Here is a 20812-nt window from a genome sequence, read left to right as displayed (position 1 = left end):
ATCTCTCCTGGGAAGGAGTCTTTGAGCAGGAACTAGGCTTGGGGAAAGGGCTCCTTCCAGCTGGAGGAGAGAAAGAACAAATTAATCATATATTATCATATTCTAGTGTTGGGTTCCTTGTCACCCAGACTCTGATTTGAAACATTGCTTATAAGACCCTAATAGCCATGAGGATATGCCACAGGTGTATGCTAGCTCTGTTTGACTAGGAGGTGAGGGACATTTATCTTGTTCTTTGCACAAAGCTCTGAAGCACCCAAAGGAATAGAAGGCAGGGGGTAAACATGGGGATCCTGTGGTGACAAACCTATTCCCAATAGTGTTTGGCTGAAGGATATTAGGTCTTGCTGTAGACCCTGCATTGCTCAGAGGTTGAGAGGAGCTCCTGAGAAATATGGTATGAATATGGTTTCTTTCATAGCCTTCATGAGGCCTGTGGTGAGCATAGCACTTGATGCCAGCAGCATGAGGCAGGGTGATGTATCTCCTTGTAGTTGTTGGCAGTGGTGTCTGACTTTCTCTTAATCTTTATTCTCAGTGTTGCTGTTGTCTCTCCAATCTTCCCTCTCTGATCTTACATCCTGCATCTTACACTTCCCCGCTTGGCCTTTCTCCTTTTCATAGTGTTTTCTCTTTACACTTTTTTTCTTTTCACCTTTCTTCCTCTATTTCTGTTCTTGTCTTTCTAAGTCTTCACCACTTCTTTCCTCTTCTGTTCTCATTTTGTTCCTTGGTGTAAGTTCCCAGAAAATTAACAAGAAACAGAAGTGATATTAGTGTCAGCAGGGGCCTCTAGGGCCACTTCATCTTCTCTGGTTATAACAGAAACAGATATGAATGCTATTCTTTTTTCCCCCAGAAGCAGGCTTTTAGTTAAGATACTTTCAGATTTCCTTAAAGTGAATGTATTGCATGGTACAATGAGACTAGGGTGTTCAAGAAGTCTGGCAACCTTGGGATAACCTCTTCTAAAACAAGCAATGTTCTTTCTTTGTATGGTGTTGTCAGGGTCTCATTGCACTCTAAAGATTTCTCCAAGTATTTCTTACCTGATCTTTCTACCTCTTCAAAACTAATGCTTTTTTCCAGCAAACTTGTCCTTCATTCATGGACCCTTGGAACTCTTTCTCAAACCTTTGTACCCCAACAAGTAATTTCCTCCTGATATCTAATATCTAATATTAGTATTCCCCAATATAATTCTTAACTTCTGCCACAGGAAACTATGTTTTCTGAGGGTTATATAAAATAATAAATTTGAGAACAGTATGCTATGTGTATTAATGATTATCTGTGAGACACAGAAATTGACCTGGCAAACAAATTCTGAAGCCACCTTTTACAAGGCATTAAATGTTTATAGACTTGCCACAGAAATGTTATAAGACATTGTTAAATGCAGTTTCTTGCTCAAATGGGTGTATCTAAAACATATACAAGAGAGCAAAGAAGAAGGATGTAAAACGAAAGGTATGTTGCTCTTTCATGTCTTCTCACAGCTTCACCTGGGCTGATGGACAGTACCATTTTTTATCTCCTGCACCTGGGAAAACTTGACATTCCAGCCAAGGAACAACAATGGTATGTCATGAACATAAAAGCATGCACTGTTATCATTTTTTTTTTTTAAAGAAACAAACCTGGTTCTAGTCTTGTAGCTTCCTTAACAGAAAACCCAGAGTAATTTTCTTCTTTTACTTGGATAGTTGACTGAATGATCACAAAGACCATATCTAGGAAGCTACTAAGAGTCTGAATGATATGGTCAACTCCCACAAAAAGATTTCCAAATCTTCCAAAAGAGGCCTGAGACAAAAGCCTCTTCCCATAGCTAGAGGTTCATAACCTCCTGATCAGCTCATCAGTGGATTTCAGAGATCAAATAAACGTTCAATCATTATTAAGCTATGTGCTGCCTCTCCTTCCACAGGGATACTAGTAGTATTGGACACATGTGGTAATTTTCCCAAATATCCATCTGACTGGTGACAAATGACCCTATCATCTTATGGAGAACTTCAGGATCAATGCTTCTCAGGCTCCCAGCTTTATTCTGACAGGCTTTCCAGGAATGGAAACCATGGAGCCCTGGCTGTCTCTGCCTTTCCTTTTATTCTATGCCATCTCCATCATAGGCAACTCCTTGATCCTCCTCATCATCAAGGAGGAGCAGAGTCTGCACCAGCCCATGTACTACTTCCTGTCCCTACTGTCTGTGAATGACCTGGGTGTGTCTTTCTCCACACTGCCAACTGTTTTGTCTGCCCTTTGCTTCCATGCCCGAGTGATCACCTTTAATGCCTGCTTGGCTCAGATGTTTTTTATACATCTCTTTTCTTGGACAGAGTCTGGCATCCTTCTAGCCATGAGCTTTGATCGCTATGTAGCTATATGCAATCCACTGCGCTATGCCACTGTGCTCACCAATGCTCGCATTGTGGCAATGGGCCTGGGAACAGTCCTCCGTAGCTTTGTTCTCATTGTTGTCTTCCCAGTGCTTTTGCACAGGCTACCCTTCTGCCACCCTCAGAACATCCTTTCCCATGCTTACTGCTTACATGTGGACATGATTAAACTGGCATGTACTGATGTTTCTCTCAATAGCCACTATGGGTTGTCCATCGTGTTACTCACCTTTGGCCTGGACTCTGCACTCATCCTTATCTCTTACGTGCTTATCCTGCGATCAGTGCTGGCCATTGCATCTCGGGAGGAGCGCCTGAAGACACTCAATACATGTGTGTCCCACATCTTGGCCGTGCTCATCTTCTATGTGCCCATGGTCAGTGTGTCAATTGTGCATCGCTTTGGGGCTGGCCTGCCTCATGCAGTCCATATCCTCATGTCTATTCTCTATCTCTTTGTGCCTCCTATGCTAAATCCTATTATCTATTCCATTAAGACAAAGGAGATACGCCGGAGACTACTCAAGATGCTCTTCAGGGCCAAGTTGTGACTCAAGCAAAGACAGATATGGTTTATGATCTAGTGTTGGGGATATGGACAGCCAGGCATCAGAATAGGGAGAGATTAACTAAGGGATATGAGGTCTGTGCTTAAAGTTCCAGGATCACTGATAAGAAGTTTAATTTACATTATTAGGCTCATATCTGCCAACACTATTTGGGGTCATAACCAGAACTTAACTTTGTTAACTTTTCTTTAGACAGAAAGCAATCTTGTTTTCAGGATAAGCAAGAGAATTGTTATTTTCTAGAGAAGCCAAGGACTAATGTCAAAATATCTAGTGACACTGTTGCTAGACATGCATATGAGGGACATGTATAAAAATAAAGTTAAAGATACAGATAGGATTAATGTGAGATGGGTCCAGGACAACCATGCTATGGAAGTTTAAGCAAAAATGACTTAGTACCTGAGGCTTGAAAAGTTGAAGAGTTCTTTCTGCTGCTTATTTGCTAGTAACTTGATTTTAGAATTCCTTGGATATTTTTTTCGACATGCAGAAGACCAGAGGCACACCAGCATTTAGTTTCACCTAATTGAAATTAATCTCTCTTTGCTTATGACTCTGGGGGACTGTTTTGTCATTCTCCATGAATATATTTATTCACAAAGAATAAGATCTCTCTGTGGTAGTAATATCGTGCTGTTCTATCCATCCATGAGACCTGCTATGATCCTTCCGTTGAAATTGGATCTGACAGTATGAGATCAATATTGAAGGATTAAGTAAAACAGTGGTTAAATAAGGAATAACAAAAAGTAGCTAAGATAAGGAAATAACAGATCTCCAAACTTATTAAACATTGCTAACCTTTCTCAAACCAGAATTTCATATAGAAAAATGTTTCCCATCTCTCTGTGTCTCATGTTGCTTCTAATTGGAGAAAACATAAATGAAATTTGAGATTTTAGAGTCTTGACATTTTTCTGATGTGAAATCAGAAATCAGTCTTCCACCTATTTACTTCATAGGCTTGGTTTGAAGTATAAATAAAATAAATTGCTTTAATATTTATATAATAACAGAATACTTTATTTGTGTATATTAATTTTTATTTAATTGGAATAAATACAAGATTCTGTGTTGGGTTTTAAATATGACACTCAGGCCAATAAGTTGGTCCAATGGGTAAAGGAATTTGTCACTAAGTTTGACTTCCCAAGTTTGAAGATATCGAACAGACTCTTGTAAGTTGTTACCCTCTGACCTCTATATATACACTGTAACATGTATGCACCTGTCTCTAGTAAAATGGAAACTTAAAGTGTTAAAAAATTCTTAAAATATGACATGTGTGAATCAATGTCCACTGAAATGTTTTGTCTGATCTTTCCTGAGTCTTAACCCAAGTGGATATAATTATTCACTACTTTCTTTGTAATCACTCTAGCCTTAGGCCATATATATATATATATATATATATATATATATATATATATATGTGTGTGTGTGTGTGTGTGTGTGTGTGTGTGTGTGCATATATATATGCACATATATATATGCACACACACATATATATCCATATATATTGTAAAATTATATAATTTTAAATATACTTTTTTGAAATTAAATTTTTATTAGATATTTTATTTACATTTCAGATGTTATCCCCTTTTCCCATTTCTCCCTCACCCAGAAACCCCTATCCCATCCCCCCTCCTCCTGCTTCTATAAGAATGCGCCCCCACCCACCCACATCCATCTCCCCACCTGGGCAATATATTTTAATCAACTCAATTTAGTTAACTTGTCTTTTCCACCTATATTTTGTTCATTGTTTTTCCCATTAGCCTCAATCATGAGGCGTACAATGCATCAGACCGATATAAAATGAGAAGTGAGTTAATAAATACTTGTATTTATTTATTTGTTGTGTCAGTAACCTCTTTAGGTTGAATTGTTGCATCCAAACATCTTTTATTCTAAAATTGATCATGCTTTTACTAAAGATTAATTTTATAAGGAGCTTTTATTATTGATCATACTGTAAATACTATATTTATTACAATTGGATGAAAAACTTTATTTTCAAATATTCCATAAATGTTCTTTATATATTTATGTAGTATGTACCCTATGGACTATGGTGTATAATAATTTCAATTACGAAGCAAATCAAGTCAAATATGCTCAAATAAATATTTTTAATGGACTTGGCTGTTTAGTGACTTTGTATCATAAATATGAAATTATTAATTAGATCCCTTATAAATTCCATGGCAATGCTTTGACTTAATGCCATAATTCTAGAAGACTCTGATGCAAAGCTTTAGGTCTTCAATGCAATTGTGAAAAGCTTATGGAAACACTAAGAAAAGGTTATTATTTTCCACAGCACATTTGATAGGGACACTAAGAATCCACCTCTTAGTCTGAAAGGTCTTCTGCATCTGGGAGAGACTCCTCATAGATATTTGCTATGAGCAGTGTCAACAAAGAGATGGTTCATGGTTCTCTCTGGGCCTGTCATTGGCATATCCATAGATATATCACTGACTGTTTCCACAGGGCACTGATAGGAACAAGATGTACAGTGAAAACAAAGAGCTGTGGGTACCAGAGTCACCACAAAATCTAGTCTGCAGTATCAGCTTTGATTCTCAAGATTTAGCCTTCACTAATCAGGCAGCGATTAGCTCCATGGTTCATGAATTCACAGGTTTGGCTTGATCAGCTGTGTGCACTAGTATTTCTTACAAGGGTTCAGAGCAACTTCATTGAGGATCATGAGTGATTTTTATGTGTCCTGATCAATTTAAATGTTGAAGTTTAAATTGAGTTCTGTTTACAGGATTCAGAATTTCTGGAAGATACGGATTATAGGCACATACAGACACACACACACACACACACACAGATGCAGACATATACACACACAGATGCACACACACACACACACACACACACACACACACACACACTGGAAAGGCCATAAACTGAATGAGAAGATTTAGAATAAAATAATACTTTGATACAAAACTACAAAAATCTAGGGAGTCGTTTTTCTCACCTCTGTGACTAAGGGGTAAGGTATAATATTCTTAGTAATAGGTCTCTTTCAGTTCTGATAATTTCCATTCTATCATAATCCCATGAGAAATGAAATGTTAAGTCCAGGAGGTGTGCATGCTTCTGATGCTCTGTATTCCTAGAAGTCCATGAGCACCTGTGCTGGTGTTAAGGGACTTTCCAGATACAATCATATCATTCTCAGGACAGAGAGTTGAAAGAAGCAGCAGGGGACCTTGGACAGAGAACTAATGGTCCCCAGAATTGCTCTTTCTTTCTTTATACAGCCTATGCATCTGACTCTCAAGTAGGAGAACTGAGGTGTCTGATTGCTCTAAAATCAAATTTTAAGACTCCTCTGTCAGCTTAGAGATCCCAGCACTACAGTCTAAAGAAGGAAATCTTTCTATATCAAGTTCTTCCTTCCATCTTTCCTGTAGGCTGTCTTTCTCCTGCCTCCTTGTATCTACATTTTCTATCTGTTGTATTTGGTAAGAGACATCCCACCTGCTTTCTGCATTAAATATTACGTTCTCAGAGAGAATACTCCATCAGGCTGTACTTAGATATAAAGGCATCACTACTACCCATATTCAACACTTTCTTCAGAAAAATCTAGTATTTGGCCTATACATCAAAGACCTTGGCTTTTTTAGAATCACTCATCTTCATTTTCCTCAATATTAAAAGATTACCATTTATGAGCCACTGTTTATAGAATGAAGTGGGAAATAAAATGAGCATGAAAAAATTGCATATAGGAAAAACCAAGTGGGAACTGCTAAAGGATACATAATTAAAAGCATCCTGTGAAGAAAAGAGAGTAGTGTTGTGTGTAGACAGAGGAGTCAGGGTAGATGAGAGGAAGGGGACAGGATGTAGAGTAAGCTTGACAACTGAGACTCAAAAGATATTTGGTGCAAAGAGTTTATACACCTGTCCAGTTGTGGCTTTCCACTACCCTATCAGGTAAGTTTATTAGCATTTATGTATTACAGTGTATGAATCAAACCCTGAAGCATGTGTGACTTAATGAGTACTACTCCCGGTTGAGTCTTTGTGCTAAAAATAGCATAGCAGCAACTTAACTGTGAAAGAGTCAAGGTTGTGCTCTTGGAGCTGGCCAGAGATCGTCATACAAGACAAGACAGTGCTGTAAGAAGTGCATGCAGAGAGATGCTCAAAGAAGGAGGTTCGGGTTCAACATGATAAAGAGAAGAGAAGGAATCTTATATTAATATACTTATATTAATAAGTATATTAATATATACTGCTTATATTAATATACGCCAAGTGTTCATAGAGGATGGCACCATGGGGCTACAGCCCTGAAAAGTGACGTTTTTTCTAATTTTCACTTTCCTTAATTAATGTTGATTTATGGATTGGTGGGTTTATTTGTTTTACTTTCGGACATACACTTATGATGTTTTGTTTTCTACTGCTTCTCTGAAAATTTCTCTCTCCTCATCATTTTCTTGCCTTTTTTCTTTCATAGTAGTTTCTTCTACCTTCAGCTAGTTCTTGGTTTTGAAAAACCCACATTCTTTTGTACGGACAACACATATAACATGGTTCTCTTTTCATGTTCGATTTACTCTGAAATATGGCTTGAATGACTGTGGTCATATAGTCATGAAAGCCACTGGAAAATGGGAAGCTGCAAGCAGATACTGGGATGCAAGCAAGGAGAGTAGGCAGGAGGCTTAGGAAAAACATTCGTGAGAACTGTTGCTGAAAACACTAAGGACTGATAAAGATGCCTTGAGTTCTAGGCAAAGAAGCTGAATTTGGTCATTTAATAAGGGATTATTTGAGTTTACTAGTGAGAAAAGTGCCTCCTTTTCATACATGTCTTTTAAAATGTCTTTTAGATTATTGATGAATTAGAGAGGTAGGTGATTTTTACAGGGCTGTTGATCATGGATCAATGATGTGATATCCCGGGTCTGAGGCAGAGCTATAGGTTGAATGAGGTGAAGAGAGGTGCTGGCAGAAGCACTTCGAGTTAGTAGTTTCTCCAGTGTTAACTGATTTCATAGTAGGCAAGAGAAAAGAAGATGTCCAGGTGGAGCTTGAAATTGTGTTTTAACCTTAGGCATAATCAATTTCACTGATTTCAGAAAACAAGTACAACTTAATTCTGAAGTTGTTGTAAACTCACATAAATCAAATTATTCAGGAAAAGTAGTATGCTGTGATGGACAGACAGGAGAGTAAGAAGGGGGCAGGACAAGCATAAAACGGCATCTCTATAGGCTTTTGGTTTTCAACTGAGACAGGTTTTCTATGCAAAGCTGACTGCAATCCCCCTGCTTCAGGCTCTCAGCTACAAACATCCAATTCAGGCTTGGATGGGTATCTTTCTGATTATTTACAGTTCACCTGATTGTTTTTAAATTAAACCATTTTTTTAGTTTTAGTTTTAGAGATTATCATATAATTACATCATATCATCAGTTACAGTTTTGCCTCCAAACTCTCTCATATACTCCTCGCTACTCTTTCAAACTTATGGCCTGTCATTTCAATACTTGTTCTATGCATATATGTGGATGTATGTACATATAAATATTCCAAAATACCTAGATGCAACTTGGTCAGTCTGCATAGTGCTCCTTGTGAGTCCTAGGAGACTGTAGTGGTGGCCTGGGACTCATAAGTGGATATTAGAGACTCAGCAGCACGGCAGTGAAAATGACTGTGGTTTAATGAGTATGCCTTGCCTTAGAAGAGATCATAACTGGAAAAGTAGAGACCAGGAGAGTTTTACCTCAATTTTTGAAAAAAAGTCATATATTGGAAAGAGTTGATCCAGTAAAGGAGAAAGTGATATTGTCTAGCCAAAGAGGAGGTCAGAATACCTGTCGTTTCAGACGAGTTCATTAGGGTAGCTCAACGAATACAAAAATTTTTTCTCAGTGAGGAGAAAAGAATGAATGGGGCTCTCAGATAAGGAATTAAATGGCATAAGAGATACATGTATCCAGAGGTCACATACAATATTATGTATTTGTCTTTATAGGACAGAGGACCAAACATCTAAGGAGTCCCAAAATGGGAGGTGAAGCCCACAACAGCTCTGGGTTGCCTCCCTTCATCTTGACAGGACTGCCAGGGATGGAGAGCTCCCAGCACTGGTTGTTCCTGCTCCTTGGTGTCCTCTACACTGTCTCCATAGTGGGCAATGCCCTGATCCTGTTCATCATTAAGGAGGAAGAGAGTCTACACCAACCCATGTACTACTTCCTGTCTCTGCTATCAGTCAATGACCTGGGTGTGTCTTTCTCCACATTGCCCACAGTCCTGGCTGTGTTTTGCTTCCACTTGAGAGAGATCAGTTTTAACTCTTGCATGTCCCAAATGTTCTTTATCCACCTTTTCTCTTTCATGGAGTCTGGGATTCTGCTGGCCATGAGCTTTGATCGCTATGTAGCTATCTGTAACCCACTGCGCTATTCCACAGTGCTCACTGATGCCCGGGTGGTGTGGATGGGTGTATGTGTTTTCCTTCGAAGTTTCTGCATGGTTTTCCCATTACCCTTCCTTCTGAAGAGGTTGCCCTTCTGCAAGGCTAATGTGCTCTCCCATGCCTACTGTCTGCATCCAGATCTGATTCGACTGCCTTGTGGTGACACTTCCATCAACAATATATTTGGTCTGTCCATTGTCATCTCTACCTTTGGACTTGATTCTGCACTCATTTTCCTCTCGTATGTTCTCATACTTCGTTCTGTGCTTGCTATTGCCTCCCGGGAAGAGAGGCTGAAGACCCTGAACACGTGTGTGTCACACCTGTGTGCTGTGCTCATCTTCTATGTGCCTAAGGTAGGTGTGTCCATGTTTGCTCGCTATGGGAGGCATGCCCCTCACTACGTACACACACTCCTGTCACTCATCTATCTCTTTGTTCCTCCAATGCTCAATCCTGTCATCTATCCCATCAAAACCAAGGAGATTCGTCGGAGACTTTGCAAAATCCTGCTTGGGAGCAAATTTTGAGTAGAAGTATGTTGTAATGTCAATCAATGTTCAGAGGATGTTTATTCTGACTCCACCAACCTGTGCTTTGAAGACCTGATTAGACAGATATTATTTGATCTCTCACCTTAGCACTGTGATTCCTGTTATCAGATATTAGATGATAGTACTTAGGATTCAAATCAACAGTCTTTTTTATGGTAAGATAGGTCATTTATTATTTAGCAAAAATGTAGGTGTTCCATTTGCTTCTTAAATTAAAAAACACTCAGTTTCATTACGTTACAATATGTCCCCATTTTCTTTGTTAAATGTTACACAGTCTCCTGAATTTGTTACTAAAATGGAAACATTGTTATAATGACAATTAGATTTTTCTCCATATCCAAGCTCATATCCAAGTGACATTATTTAAAAATCTTTTTCTGGAGACATACAAGGTTTCTGTGAAAATGTCCCTGCAAGCCCTGTCCCCTGCAAAGAAGCAAGAAACTAGACAGAAAGTCATTGAAGAACACTCTTAAAAATTGTGATCTAGATGCTGAAGATTAACTCTTCACAGTTAATGGCTTCTGGCCGGGTTAGGGTTGGAGAGTGGTAAAGGACTCAGTTTTCTTTGAGGGGCTGGCCACTGGGAGTTTGACCATGCTCCAGTGAGTATATGGATAACACAAACTGGACTTGATGTTTTTTCCGAGGGTGGTGATGTGGGGAGACTTCCTGGGAAGATTGGGAAATGAATGTGATTGGGATACATTATGTGAAACTACCACATACTTGTTAAAAAATTATGTTGGAAAACAATAAAAACATAAAAATTTATCTCACACATGCACTCATCCACCTGCACAGTATCTATGCATATAAATATTTTTTATACAGCACATAGTGTCCATTTGGGCTGGGAAATGAGATAAAGAAACTTGTATATAAATCTTTTCAGAGATATTTTAATAATCTTGAAATTCAGCTAATTTTGATGTTATAATTTAAGTTGTATATAAATATATAATATCAACAATAATAATGTATACCAAACACATGGAATATGTAAAATTATTGGTTGTTTCTACATTCATGTGATTGAAAGGTTTTAGGGGTAAGTTTGATGACAGAGAAGGAGAAATTCCTGAATTAATGGATTAAATTTAAGAACTATGATTGAATAAAGTGTTTTATAAATTTGTTGAAATAACTAATTATAGTATATGAAAAAGATGTCAAGTAATGTAACATTATCTCTCTGATAAGTTTGTTTGTTTATTAGACCATTCTCTAGAAAATCTAATTAAATGGCAAAAATTCTTGGATTTTCTATACATTTCCATGGTGGAGATGATTTTAATGTTACATTAGAATCCGTGTCTATGTCTGTCTCTGTGTCTCTGTCTCTCCCTCTGTGTAATGTTGTTTTTGTGTGGGTGTATTCGTTGGTGCGAATGTGGAGTGATCAGAAGAGGATAATGTGTGTCTTGCTCTGCCATTCTCTGCTTCAAGAGTTTGAGAAATATGAACACTGCATCTGGAGTTAGGCTGGTAGCCAGAAAGCCCCTGAAATTCCCTTGTTCCTACAACCGTCCCACTGTATTGCTAGGGTTACATAACCTAGGTGCTCATAAAGCTGTGCTTAGGTTTTTAGAAATTAAAATGATATATTTATTTGTTTAAAGTTCATTTGGAAATATGTCTCTATTATTTTTAAAATTTAAGATTTTAGATATGTGTACTAACTTTATATTATTTATTCTTCCCTATAATCCATTTCATGCCTTTCCACTCTGCATATTCATGATCTTCTAAAAATATTGTTATTTTATATATGTACTAATAAATATCTACACACAACCTGTTGGCTACATAAGTACTGCTCATGGGTACCTGTGTATAGAACTGACCACTTGGTACTGAGTGACAAAGTGGGGGTTCATCTATGGAGAAGACAGATTCTTCTTCTTTCATAAGTCATTAACTTTTAAAAAGGTCTTCATATAGTGTAGAGGCCCTGTGAGATTTCCCTCACCCACATTGGTTTTGTTTAGGTAGTCATGTTGTTGGTATTTTATGCTTTTAAGTTCTTGTCATCTACAGAAGACATAGTCTTGCAGTAGATATCTGATCTGACTCTTACAGTATTCTCACCACATCTTTTACTACATTCCCTGAGCCTTAGGTGTGGGCATTGTGTTATATCAGTCTGGGCACCCCATGGTCAGTTGTTCTCTGCATTTCAACAAATTGTGGCTTTCTATGGTAGTCTCCATCTGAGGTGAAAAGAAGCTTCCTCAGGAAGGGGCAAGTCTACCTATCTTTTCCATTGATGTTGCCGATGAAACCCAAGTCTTCATGCTTGAGCAGCAAGTGATTTTAATCACACAATCTCTCCAGTGCCATGATTTATTTTACATGATATTTTTGTCTTTATTTTTTGGGGTATTTCATGCATGTGTACAATGAAATATGATCACAAGAACCCTCCATTTCCTTCCACTACCTCTGCCTGAGTCCCTGTCAACACTTTTTCCCCCCAAATTCATGTTATACTTTCCTTTTGGATTACCCAGTAAATCCAATCAGTGCTGCTTATATGTGCACGGATATGGTCTATCCATTGGAGCATGGAAATTCTATGAGTGGCCACTTCCTCAAAAAGAATTTTACCATCCTCAACAGCTATCACATGCCAGTAGCTTCCTCTGGTTGGTGGGGCCCGAAGAACACTTTCCCCTTTGGTGCAGGATGGCTTGATCTTGCTGTCTTTTGCACATAACACAGTTGCTATGAATACAAGAATATAATTTCCATGTCATGACCAGAAGGCAGCATTTCACAACACTCCTCATCCTTTGGCTCTTACATTCCACCTCATTTTCCATGATGCTTTCTGAATCTTTTGGTTTGCAGGCTTAAAAAAATTCCTTTTAGGGCTGAGTACTTGATCTTTTACTCTCAGCACTTTGACCTCTGACCCATCTCTCTGTTGAATGCTGACCTATGTAAATAGGTTTTCTGACTAATTTGACAGCAGCCTAAGTCTATGTGCATAGAGATAAAATTTAGAAGACAATTCAACTTTATGAGAATAGAGCAAAAATAATAACAAGAGGTTTTATTTCAGGGACTGTGACCTCCCCACCTTAAGTCTTGGACCAGGACTATAGTAAAAATCATGGAATCCCCTCTTTTGGAGCAGGTCTCAGCACTTAGTTACTCCATAACCATCATTACTATAACCATGCAGTTATTTGTATCGGTGGGGACACATCCCATTTTGCAGCCAATATTATAGCATGGTGCTCTATGAATTATGAATTGATTCAACTCCTGGTTAAATTGATAGTGGTGGGAAAATAATAATAAAATATGGACTTACTAATAATTAATTGGCAATTGAGGAAGATGTCAAAAGTTACCCATTCAACACAATTTACATCTAAGATACTTTATTACAGATTTCTTTTTTATTTGATATTATATTTACATTTCAGATTACTTCCTACAGATTTTTAAGTACTTTTTTATAAATATTGAAAAGTAGATGGTTCCTGTCATGGTACACACACACACACACACACACACACACACACACACACACACACATTAAAAAATGGTTTAGAAGGTAAGAAAGCTATGCAAAATAGAATTTTGTTGAACTATACATAAATTATTCTGTGAGCAAAAATTCTTGTGGAAATGCCATGATTACAATTGAAAACATAAAATATTGTATTCATCATGTGTATTTGTACATACACACATCTACACACACACACACACACACACACACATTCATCAGGTGAAAGAAGAGAGTAGGGTGAAAAGACAGAGAGACACAGAGACAAAGAGACAGAGACAGAAACAGGACAGAGAGCCACACTTTAGCTCCATTAATGCTGGGTTTAAGAAATCTCTCAATACATTTTATATTATTGATAAGTAAAACCACAAAATACAAATGTAAACAACATATCTAAAATTCATATTTCATAACAAACGGGCTTCTTTTGGCAAACTTCCTAATTCATTATATACTTTATTTAAAATAAGAGATTTAAAAATATTTAAATGAGCATTTACCAGTTTTTGGTGGTATTTTTGGCTTGCATGAAACTTGTGAGCTCAGAAACTTTGCACATCTCCATCTCTTTATCTGTAATTAATGATATTGGTAACATCTTTCATTGAACTTTTATCTTACCTGTGCATTACCACTAAAATTATTGTCAGTGTTTATAGATTCTGATTTCTTTGTGAGTCAAAAATTTACTATAAATGTTATTGTTAAATATGTTTATGGTTTTCTAAAATAAATATTTAGAAAGATTAATTCAAATATTATTATTAATTTAAAAATGGTATTTAGGAAGCTGTTATTTCTATTCATGAAGAGTCTATATTCTCTATTTTTGAAAACTGTATATATCTCGTATGTGAAATAAAAGGTGAGCTGAAGAAGAAAGAGAGCTAGATGGAGAAATGCAGGCTGCCTGCAGTGGTTGCGAAGGTCTGGGGACCCTGAAAGAAATTTCCTGAGTTCTACAGCCCTGCTGGATTCCAATTGTGGTGCTCTTCCAAGAACACCTGTTCTGTACTGTCTTCTGCAGAGACAATGATTTACCTTTCTTAGCAGGGCCACTCACTTTCACTTATGTGTACCACTCTATTGTGCCCACCACTACCAGGGAGTCCCCAAGGCCCCCTACTCTGTGATCAATGAGTTCAGGGAATGTTGGGAATACACCATACTTTGTATTCTTTAAAAAAATATAAATCTCCGAAGACATTGCTGGTAGAATGTTTTCTCTGTAGTCAAAGAAGTATAACAGGTAATTAGTTTGATATAGAATAATAGAACAATTTCCATATAACATTACTAAAGCAGTGCTGCTAACCACATCAGATTTCTTTTGTGGATGCTCTTTTTGTAAGGTCCAAAGTAATACTAACATATATTTTTAAAAAAATAAAACCACTTTATTTGATAGTGTGAAAAGCTATTCATATTGAATTAGAAGCTAAATATATAACCATGAAACTATTTAAACAACATATACAATAAGAACATCCATCATTTTTAAAAGTTCCCAGATATTCTTTTTATTTTTGTTTCCTTTGATAACAAAACATGATATTTGAACCTAAGTGATGTATTAAAATAGTTACCTAACAGGGGTTTAGACTCTGTATTAGTGTCTCAGCCCTCAAGATGTAAAGGTATGCCTCATACAAATAGTTGAAATCTCCTAGTAGTAGATAAAATTGGCTTCATGTCATACTGTAGATCACTAGAACGTATTGTTGATGCACAAATGAAACTGTGCCCTTTGACCCATGTTTCCTCAATTTCTCCATAAGGTTTTGTAATGTTTTTATCTATGAATCTGTCATATACTTGCTATCTCCCTAAAAGGAATTCCATAGCCATCTGGGAAGAACACAGAGCCATGTCCTCAATACTTTCTTACCAGAACAGATGATATGACATGATCTGAATTCACACACTGTGTGTGACCAGCAGTGTGAACTAGTGCTTCTTTCCATGATTCAGACAGGTTCACTGATGATCAGATGTGACTTGCACATGATCATCAAATGTCATGATCAAATTAACTCTTGAGACTTATATGGGATTTGCATGTTCTGTTATGAGATATAGTACTTTTGTGGCCATATGCAGATACACATGTATATTGGAATGGCTAGCAAATACAGAGAAGAGTTAGCTAAACAATAGCTCACTATCAAGCTGTATAAATTTTAAGATCATCATTTTCTTTCACCTCTGTGAATTAGGGGCGAGGCACAATCTTCTTAACAACAGGTCTCTTCCAGTTCTAATCATTTTCACTCTGTCATAACCCCATGAGAGAGGAAATGCTAAGTCCAGGAGGTGTGCGTGCTGCTGATGCTCTGTATTCCCAGAAGCCCATGAGCACCTGAGCTGGTAATAACCTAAGGGACTTTCCAGATACAATCATTGTTCTCAGGACAGAGTTGAAAGAAGCATCAGGAAGATATGTGCAGGACATTTTCCTGAATGATGCTCTTTCTCTCTCTACACTGGTTATTCTTGTGAGTCTCAGGTAGGTGACCTGAAACATTCAGTGCTCCAAACTCAAGTGCTAAGATTCTGCCATTAGCTTAAAAACCCCAGCAGTACAACATTTCAATTGGAAGGAGAGCCTATGCTTCCCTCTCCTCTCCTCTCCTCTCCTCTCCTCTCCTCTCCTCTCCTCTCCTCTCCTCTCCTCTCCTCTCCTCTCCTCTCCTCTCCTCTCCTCTCCTTTCCTCTCCTCTCCTTTCTTCTCCAATTCTCTTCTTTCCTCTCCAATCCTCTCTTTTCCTCTTTTTTGTTTTTCCTCTGCCACCTCACCTTCCCATTTTTCTTTTTCATTTTTGCATGCTTTCTTCTTTATCATCTTTCTTCTCTGCTTTCTCTCTGTTGTTCTTGGTCCAAGAAATATCACTTGCTTTCTGCATTAGACATTATTTTTTTGACAGCATACACAAGGAGACTGTATTATGACTGTATACTTTGTGACTACAATATCCACTCCTATATTTTTCTAAGAAAAATCTAGAATTTAGAAAAAAGGAACTTAGCAGAGAAGTGTTCATAAAGGAGGGTCTGAGGGGATGGGAGATAGCACTTCTTATAATAATTTGCCATGTATCACAGAAGATGGCATCTTCTGATCAGAAAGAAATGTATAAATGAGTTTTTCTTCAATGAGATTTGAAGAGGCTGTTATCATGAATGAGTGACATGAGATCTTGGTTCTGAGGCATGGCCACAGTTGGACTGATATAAAAAGAAGTACTGAAAAAGGCACTTTGGGTCAGTAATTTTATCTAGTGTTACCTGGTAATGTAGTGAACAATGGAAAAGGTGTTGTTCAGACATTGTGATTGAGTTTCAACCTTTGGTGTAATAATGAGGTCATTAAAAGAGAGAACTTTATGTATGAAAACAATGTTGTTGCTTAGAGAAGTGACTGTTAATTCCATAGCAGTCAGGAGCTAATTAAAAGTTGATTATAAACAAAGTTGCTAAGAATTTACTTTCAGTAAATCCTAATGTTCATGGAGAAGAGTGGTCATTAGCTGAATGGATAAAAGAAAGAGAAAGAGGTAGCAAGGGATGGAGAAAATACAAGTATAGTCAGTGACTGCCTGAATGGTTATCACTATTGATGGATAGTTTTAAAGACAAAGTATTTCCAGAAAGCTTAATAATTCTCAATACTTTCAGTGTCCCAGTCTCAGCATCTGAATGACCACAATAGGTATGAGCTACAACATCTAGCTTGGATATCTCTTTCTGGCCATTTATCTCCCATTTGGATGAATGGATGGAAGCTATGGGCAGCTGGTCTATAGGTCTAGGGAGCTTAGAGTGTAGAGGCTCAGTTCCATCACATTGTAGACAGAAGAAAAGATGGTGGTCTGATTAGTAAGGGATTTGCATCAAAAGAGGCTGTAATAATTGAAGGTCTTGGGACTAGTAGAGTTTTATGTTGGTACTAGAAAAGATTAATTCCAATGTATTGACAGAGTCCACAGCCTTAAAGGTAAGAAAAAGCAATAGAAACAAGTAAGAAGGTGGGAAATGTCTATTTCCAGGTAAGTTCAATGCTACAGCTCAGAGTTTTCAGAAATCTTTGGACAATGAGAGGCAATGTTGGGTACTATCAGAACCAGAGATTCTCTAAAACAAAGGGATACATAAATATAAGAAAGAAAATAATATTGGACTCAGGCCATTCATGAAAATGTGACTTTGTTTTCTTTATAGGACAGAGGTCTGAACATCTAAGGAGTCCCAAAATGGGAGGTGAAGCCCACAATAGCTCTGGGTTGCCTCCCTTTATCTTGACAGGACTGCCAGGGATGGAGAGCTCCCAGCACTGGTTGTTCCTGCTCCTTGGTGTCCTCTACACTGTCTCCATAGTGGGCAATGCCCTGATCCTGTTCATCATTAAGGAGGAAGAGAGTCTACACCAACCCATGTACTACTTTCTGTCTCTGCTATCAGTCAATGACCTGGGTGTGTCTTTCTCCACATTGCCCACAGTCCTGGTTGTGTTTTGCTTCCACTTGAGAGAGATCAGTTTTAACTCTTGCATGTCCCAAATGTTCTTTATCCACCTTTTCTCTTTCATGGAGTCTGGGATTCTGCTGGCCATGAGCTTTGATCGCTATGTAGCCATCTGTAACCCACTGCGCTATTCCACAGTGCTCACTGATGCCCGGGTGGTGTGGATGGGTGTATGTGTTTTCCTTCGAAGTTTCTGCATGGTTTTCCCATTACCCTTCCTTCTGAAGAGGTTGCCCTTCTGCAAGGCTAATGTGCTCTCCCATGCCTACTGTCTGCATCCAGACATGATTCGCCTGCCCTGTGGTGATATTACCATTAATAATATATTTGGCTTGTTCATAGTCATCTCTACCTTTGGACTTGATTCTGCACTCATTCTCCTCTCTTATGTTCTCATACTTCGCTCTGTACTGGCTATTGCCTCTCAGGAAGAAAGGCTGAAGACCCTGAACACGTGTGTGTCACACCTGTGTGCTGTGCTCATTTTCTATGTGCCCATGGTAGGGGTGTCCATGGCTGCTCGTTATGGGAGGCATGCTCCACGGTATGTGCACACATTTCTCTCGCTTGTTTATCTGTTTGTTCCTCCAATGCTCAATCCTGTTATTTATTCCATCAAAACCAAGGAGATTCGTCGGAGGCTTCACAAAATCCTGCTGGGGACCAAGATTTGAGCTGGATAATATTGTAAAGTCTAGGTTCAGAGGATGTTTGCTCTGATTGCACAAAGTTGTCTTCTAAAGCCCTTCTTTGACCTGGAATTTTTAATGACTTTTATTTTTCCCCAAATGACATCTCTATTAAGATTCTTGTTATCAGATGCCATACATCAGCAGCAGCATGGTTAGGATTCAGAGCAACAGGCTCTGGCAAGGTAAAACTGGTCATGTCATAGTTTATTTAAAAAATCATGTTTCATTCCCTTCTTTTAAAAATAAAAACTATGTGGTATTACTCCATTTTCTTTATTAAAATACCCCATCGCCTTGGATTTCTTATTAGCATGTAAGCATTGTATTAATGGGAATTATATTGTTTTTTTGAGTTTGATTAAGAGATATTATCTAAAATCTTTGTCTCTCTCACATACACATATCTGCTCAAATTATGCACATAGATTTTATATAGTATGATATTCATCTGTCCTGTAAAAAGAGGTAAATATTATTTTATGTAAATTATATTAAAGGAAGTCATTTTTAGTAATATTGACATTTAGTTAAATTTTAATATTTAACTAATATTGCATATCTAAATTATATATAATCATATGTTCACCATCTGTTAATGAAAGAGTTAAAATTATAGCGAAGGTTGTGTAACAAAATACATGTAATATACATGGTGATCCAACTTACGATATGATAAAATAATGTACTATTAAAATGATTGAATGCTTTAAAGAACTTAACCAGTGGGTATGGAAAAGAGGAAATTCATTCAATTTTGATCTTTTACTAAACTTGCAGAGTAGACCCATCTCAAGAAAATGCAACCCAATTTAAATTGAAACTCAAACACTGAAATTTCCCATGGTGGAGATACAGTATAGTGTGTGTGTGTGTGTGTGTGTGTGTGTGTGTTTTATGTTGAGATACATGTCCGCCTACATGTACACAGAGTAGGAAGTGGCTGTTGTTACATTTCTCAGGTTGATTCTCCTGCATCAGCTCCCTTACCAGCTTGGCCTACATACATTATACCACTAAAATGCACCCCATTTTTAGAAATCTCTCATAGTAATGGGTAACATAACAAAATACAAGTGTAGTTAGCAGTAGCTTTAAAGGAATACCTTTCTCAGAATCAAATTCACTTTTCCCTAATTAATGACTTCATCTACTTTCTTGTTGGTCTCTTTTAATTTCCCTGCCAATGATGATTGGCTGACTTCCTCTCAGTCTTTGAGTCTCTCAATTTTCTACTGTAGTTTTCAAAGGAAGAAGCTCTTTGCTCCTCAGCAGACACACAGTAAATTTACTTTTATCAGAAACATCCAGTTATACTAAAAGCATAATTATCATAAGGTGTATAATTTTAAAAAATATTTCATTAATTCTTTGAGAATTTAATATATGCATACAATTTATTTATTTATTTTTATTAGATATTATATTTACATTTCATATGTTATCCCCTTACCCCATTCCCCCTACCACCCAGGAACCTCCTATTCCATCCCTCCTCCTCCTGCTTCTATGAGGATGTGCCCCCACCTAACACCCCACTCCTACCTCCCCACCCTCGAATTCTCCCCCACTCGGTGTCCGGCCTTCATGGTACCAAGGATCTCCTCTCCCACTTATGCCCGACAAGGCCATCCTCCCCTACATATACAGATGAAGTCATGGGTCTCTCCCTATGTGCTCCCAGGCTGGTGGTTTAGACCCTGGGGAGGTCTGGTTGGTTGGTACTGTTGCTCTCCTCATGGGACCACAAACCCTTTCAGCTATGCATATAATTTATTTTGGTCATATTCATCCACTAATTTCCCCAATTTCTTCTCCCAGATCCATTCAGCACTCCCCAATTACATTCTCAACTTCATGTATTTTTTAAAACAGGTTTTCATTTTTAGTTTGAGCATTTTATAACACTATATCCACCATTCCTCCTTCCAACTAGTCTCTCTTGAGTTCATGACTTCTATATTGAGAACACACACACACACACACACACACACACACACACACACACACTGTCTGCTTAGGATTAGGGTCTCATAGAAATTAAATAAGCAAACAAATACTGGCTCTCCC

General features: G+C 37.8%; 3 protein-coding genes across 3 annotated transcripts; all 3 read left to right on the top strand.

The window, feature by feature from the left end:
* The first annotated feature begins 276 nt into the window (after positions 1-276).
* On the top strand, positions 277-4363 carry LOC117720631 (olfactory receptor 51I2-like). Its single transcript, XM_076939758.1, has 3 exons — positions 277-397; positions 1500-1581; positions 1931-4363. The coding sequence occupies exon 3, from the start codon at positions 2009-2011 to the stop codon at positions 2954-2956; it is 948 nt and encodes a 315-aa protein (XP_076795873.1). The 5' UTR covers positions 277-397; positions 1500-1581; positions 1931-2008; the 3' UTR covers positions 2957-4363.
* Positions 4364-6191: 1828 nt separating this feature from the next.
* LOC117721936 (olfactory receptor 51I2-like) lies at positions 6192-11729 on the top strand. The gene is made up of 2 exons (XM_076939769.1): positions 6192-6946; positions 9003-11729. The coding sequence occupies exon 2, from the start codon at positions 9035-9037 to the stop codon at positions 9977-9979; it is 945 nt and encodes a 314-aa protein (XP_076795884.1). The 5' UTR covers positions 6192-6946; positions 9003-9034; the 3' UTR covers positions 9980-11729.
* Positions 11730-15915: 4186 nt separating this feature from the next.
* On the top strand, positions 15916-19464 carry LOC117720971 (olfactory receptor 51I2-like). The gene is made up of 2 exons (XM_034519669.2): positions 15916-16038; positions 17751-19464. Exon 2 carries the CDS (start codon positions 17783-17785, stop codon positions 18725-18727), a length of 945 nt encoding a protein of 314 aa, XP_034375560.1. The 5' UTR covers positions 15916-16038; positions 17751-17782; the 3' UTR covers positions 18728-19464.
* Positions 19465-20812: the final 1348 nt, after the last annotated feature.

Source organism: Arvicanthis niloticus, chromosome 1 (assembly GCF_011762505.2).
Source record: "Arvicanthis niloticus isolate mArvNil1 chromosome 1, mArvNil1.pat.X, whole genome shotgun sequence".
In the NCBI taxonomy this organism is placed as follows: Eukaryota; Metazoa; Chordata; class Mammalia; order Rodentia; family Muridae; genus Arvicanthis; species Arvicanthis niloticus.
This window is presented reverse-complemented; position numbering and strand designations above follow the sequence as displayed.

Bases quoted from the DNA above. Each gene is read 5' to 3' on its own strand.
- LOC117720631 (XM_076939758.1), top strand. From the start codon at position 2,009: ATGGAGAACTTCAGGATCAATGCTTCTCAGGCTCCCAGCTTTATTCTG.
- LOC117721936 (XM_076939769.1), top strand. From the start codon at position 9,035: ATGGGAGGTGAAGCCCACAACAGCTCTGGGTTGCCTCCCTTCATCTTG.
- LOC117720971 (XM_034519669.2), top strand. From the start codon at position 17,783: ATGGGAGGTGAAGCCCACAATAGCTCTGGGTTGCCTCCCTTTATCTTG.